The 5,169-nt window shown below is 38.4% G+C and overlaps 1 protein-coding gene across 1 annotated transcript; it reads right to left on the bottom strand.

Moving 5' to 3' along the window:
* Nucleotides 1–444: 444 nt before the first annotated feature.
* Nucleotides 445–1,572, bottom strand: LOC131075464 (lectin 9-like). The gene has a single exon (XM_058012310.2). The coding sequence runs from the start codon at nt 1,570–1,572 to the stop codon at nt 445–447; it is 1,128 nt and encodes a 375-aa protein (XP_057868293.2).
* Between the last annotated feature and the right edge of the window lie 3,597 nt (nt 1,573–5,169).

Genomic DNA, 5,169 nt, shown 5'->3' with positions numbered 1-5,169 from the left:
CGCTCTACCACTCTAGCCAAACCAAAATCCCCCAGCTTGGCCTTAAAATTGGAATCGAACATTACGTTCCTTGCCTTCACGTCTCTGTGAATAACACGCTGATCCCATTCTTCGTGCAGATAAACAAGAGCTGATGCTATATCACAGGCAATACTATACCTTCTGTCCCAATCCAGAGTATCCTCCTCCTCTCCAAATATATATTCATCCAGACTCCCCTTTGGCAGGTATTCTTAGACCAGTAGTAACTCTCCCTTTTGATGGCACCATCCTAAAAGCTGCACAAGGTTACGGTGTCTGAGTTTACTGATTATGGTAACCTCCGAGACGTACTCCTTTCTTCCTTGCTTGGAGCCTTGGGATATTCTCTTTACAGCCACCATTTCTCCCGTGCCGGGTAGGATGCCTTTCTAGACGCCACCGAAACCACATTGCCCAAGCTTTTCATCTTCGCTGAAGTTTCTTGTCGCAGCACTGAGCTCGGCGTAGGAGAATCTTCGGGGCCCCCTGAGAAAACCAAACGTTCAACTCCATATCGCTTTCTTCAACTTCGTCACTCCGGCGAATGCTTTCTCTGACCTTCCACCGCCAGCCAAGGAACATCAAAAAACACAAAGCCACAACGCTACAGAACACCGATATTTGAATAACTTCGACAGGATTGCTGTTGTTCTTTTCGTCTGCAGGATTTCCTATGGAAGGGTTCTGTCCACCGGAAGGGTTATTTGGAAGAGCAGCAGCTGAGATACCCCACGAATATTTACAAGAAAAATTCCAAGATATTACAGTATGTCTCTCTATTGCATTTCCAGTGGAAGCCGAGAGGCCAACCTTGATGTGTGGTGGGAGATTGTTGCGCAGTTCTATATCATAAGATAAGATTGGGATTGAAGGTTTAGAAACACTACCGCTATTGGGATTACAGAGGATAAACACTTGCAGCCTCTTTGCTTCCCCATCATAATCCACCCACGCGTGCCATAGCTTTCCATTCTTGAGATTTTCATCACACGGGCCGGAGTATATATAACCCACCCTTTCAGGCGAAAAGTTTACCTGGGAAAGAACACCATTGACGTCAATTCCCACATGGTTGTCATCAGGATCCCATTCATTTTTGTAAGTATCAAATTCCACGGCAACCACTGGATTGAATGATTCACTGGAGTCTGTCGTATTAAACAAACCAAGCCCTCCGCCAGAAGTGTTCAAGGCCTGTTCCAAGTCAATAGGCACCAAGAAGAAAGCAACTCCGTCTCCGAAAGCGCTTTGATTAGTATTGCCCGTCCCGATACTGAATTGAAAATGGGTAGAGAAATTCGCCAGAGCTCGAGAGGAGTTGTCCCAAAGTGGAACCGATTTATTGTAAGCTGCCCAGCCTACGCTACGGGATAGGTTCTTGTTCAGTTCAATGACCTTGTCTCCTTCAAAATAGGCATCAGTTTCAAGCATAAAATTCAAGGTGGGAGGGAATGCAAAGCTAAGATTTCCTGCATGTAACATAAAAAAGAAAGAAGCAGCAACACAGGAAAAGAAGAGGAGGGAAGAAGGAGCATCACAGAGCTCGGCCATTCTATTGATTGAGGGGTGTTAGTGGGCATGCAGATTAGCTTTGGATGCCACAGACTGTATCTCATATATTGAATCGGTCAGGCAGATCCGGCAGATTCCATGGGGACATGCGAGCAAAACAAATAAGATTGTTGACTGACTACCAATTGGTTTTCGCCGACGAGCAATTCAGTTTCCTAATAATTGAGCTCACTGCTTATCGCATTCCACTTTAACACTTTCTTTTTATATGGTGCCACGTGGCCGTAATCTACTTGGAAGGAATGGGATGAGCTATATTTCTTTTTCAAAAATTATGCATATTCATTAGTAAGTATTATACAAGTTTGAAAAAAGGACCTTGATTTGGATAAAACAAGAGGGAAAAAACAGTGCTCATGGATCTGGATATTGCAATTTGACTAAAGTTGAAAAAAAAAAAAACGTCATATTGATGTAATACAATTTGAATAAAAATTGTGAAGATGGATCCGACCGGAAAGTGTTGCAAGATTTTATGTACAAAAAGAAACTAAAATGTCTAAATAAGACAGACACCATCCTCAGATGAGGAATTGTAAAAATTTACAGTTGTTTTTATTATCTGATCCCATAAGGGATCTGGGCTAGACCGGAGGTTTTCTTATCTCCATTCTTTCCTACCGGTGCCCACACTGAATGGAGATGTAATATTTTTATAAAAGAAATAAATTTTTGGCTTCGGCCTTTTATCGATCAAAAAAAAAAAAAAAACAATTTGAATAAAAAAATTATAAACTTCTTTGGTCGTTGATATTTATATCTATTTATATGTGGATAATTGAATGAATTTTTATATGATATTTTAAAATGTATACTGTAGACATATAAAAATGATCATATTCCTAAATGAATATTTTATGTTCATTTCTCTATTTAATTAAATTCAATTTAATTAAATTACCCGCATTCTTCTATTTAATTAAGTAAATTACTCAATTTATTTAAATTCACTATACCCATTTAATGAATAAATCATTTTATTCAATTAAATCCCTTCTATCCACTTTTAATTAAATTAGTTATACTAAATTAAATAAATCTAATTTATTTAATTTCCCCAAATTGCAACCAAATTGAATTAAATTACTTTATTTCAATTAAATCATATTATCCCTCCATCCACTTGCACTTTCCTACATCTCCCACTTGCTTCCTAACCCCTTCCTAAATTCTTCTAGACCCTTCTAATCGCTTCTAATTAGCCTAACCCATCTTCTAAACTTTGTCACATCCCTAAGCAAAGGGAGGTTACTTCTCAAAAACCTCAAAGTCTTTGATAACCATTAAAGGCTTCAAGTCCTCAACCACTTAATTCCCCAAAGTCTTCATAACCATTAATGGTTAACTCAAACCCTCTTACATGGTTAAAGAATTTATTTTAACTCAACCTTCACCCAACCCAAGGGTCTCATCAAGCCTTTAATGCTTTGACCATGATTATCTCTTAATCATTTGCACAAAGGTTTATCCTTGGATTAACTTTTAATCCATTGGGTAAGCCTAACTTAAGCTTAACCCTTATTTCTAGATAACCATAAGGTCTTCTTAGGCATTTAATGCCTCCAACCCCTTCTCTCAACCCAACCCTATGTTGACACTTGTCACCATTTCATTGGTGCAAATTGCAAACATGGATCCCCAACTTTCAAACTCAACCCTTGATTAAACCATTTAATCCTGACCATCCATTACCCTATTTTTGCTATAAATAGAGCTCTCATTCCTCCATTTTGATCATCCTCCAAATTTGTATTATCACACTTATGCTCAAATACATTCAAGCTTTCATATATGCTCATCATTTTAGCCTCTCTTTTAAATAGGAATTAGACTAAATATGCATGTTTAGAATATTTTCTTTATCACTTAGTTCAATCATAAACTAAATATATCATGTTAGGATAGTATTTATCCTAACCTTGTCATCTTATCATCTAGTTTATTGCATTTCTAGAATCATGCATAGCTTAGGATGCATTTCATTCTAAAATATATCAAAGCATCCCTCGTTCTTGCATTTGCCATCCCTAAACCATTTTGCTCAGTGATCTGAGAGCAAAAACATTGGTTTGAGGGACATTGTGAGATAGAGAACCATGGGACCCACCTTGGGAAGCTGAGTTATACTTCACGACTCCATAGCTTGCACCAAGAAGTCTTGTGTGTGTGTGTGGACAAGTTTTTTGGAACATTTTTCACATATTAAGTTCTATTGACCCACTTTTCCCGCATACATTTCTGGCGCCCACTGTGGGGCCCGACCCCATATATCAAATTGGTTTTTGAAATTAACTACTTTTGCAAGCACGTGGAAAAAATGAATTAGCACGTTCAGTTCACTATTTAGCACATCCAATCCACTGTTCAGCGCATGGAGTCCATCATCTAGCATGTGAAGTCTATACATTAGTGCATGAAATCACCAATTCCCTATAGGTTTCAGCGCGAGAGAAAACCAAAACAGTGCTTTCCGCGCATAGAGTAGCACATCCAGAAAACAGTGTAGCACGTTGAGCCTTTCTTTTAGCGCATCGAGAGTATATTGTAGTGCATAGTCTATTTTGTAGCGCGTCGCAAACAGACTATAATTTGTAACCGAAATATAAAAATTAGGCTTGTGAAGCCCACCATGATGATTTGATTTTTTCTGCTAACTGACTGGGTGCAGGTTCTAACATTTCATGCAGGAACAAAGGGGGCAAGTCTAGTTTTCTTTGCTTTCTTTCAAAGTTAGTAAAAAAAATTCACCTTTCTTTATTGCATGTTAAAAAGAACAACAAAGCAAACCTTTCATTCCTACAAGTTAGGAAAAACACTTCATTTGGAAGCTCTAAAAAGAACAAGCAAATTTACCTTTTGCAAAAGCTTAAAACAAACCTCACTTTCCTTTGGTGTCTAAAAGGATTCACTTCATTTTTTGCAAAGTAAAAGAACCTCATTTTCATTTTGTGCAAAGCAAAGAGGGAAAGTTTTCCCCTATCGATTTTGATTTTGCTGACCAAACATCACGATTTACTTTGTTGACCAAGCTTATTTTTCAAAGGTTTTGGAAATACACACTTTGCTCTGAAGCATTAAAAAGAACACCATGCTTTTTAGAGCAACATCTCCAAATAGAAGTTAGAAAATCATTGTCTTGAAGGCTAAAAAGAACAAACTTGATTGCTTTGTCTCGAAAGTGGAAGAAATATGCTCTCCCCTTAACTGGGTGATAAAAAATCCAGACCACTCTTATAGCTTTATGTACTTCAAGCATTTACATCCTTTAACAGGCCTGCCTTCCCGAGGAGTTGGAATTAACTCTTAAAGTCGTTTATGGCTGGTGTGAAGGGAACGACCTAAGTGGGGAACGACTTTGACGCCAAGAATTCCAAACCACTATAATCAAACGTGGAAAGTGATGAAATTCCTTTTCAACGGTTGCGCACAGTGATTAGCCTTCCCCCAGTATCCTCGAGATACGTAAAGCCTTTGTTCTAAAGGTTGGGAAGCCTCTTGAGGGAGTTTATCACTGATGGCCAAACGGGAAGCCTGATTACGAACCATAGAAATAGAAGCTTTGAACTGAGTCAGTAA

The sequence above is a fragment of the Cryptomeria japonica genome, chromosome 5, assembly GCF_030272615.1.
Source record: "Cryptomeria japonica chromosome 5, Sugi_1.0, whole genome shotgun sequence".
Lineage (NCBI taxonomy): Eukaryota > Viridiplantae > Streptophyta > Pinopsida > Cupressales > Cupressaceae > Cryptomeria > Cryptomeria japonica.
Note: the sequence above shows the minus strand (reverse complement) of the source record. Positions and strands in the feature narration are given on the sequence as shown.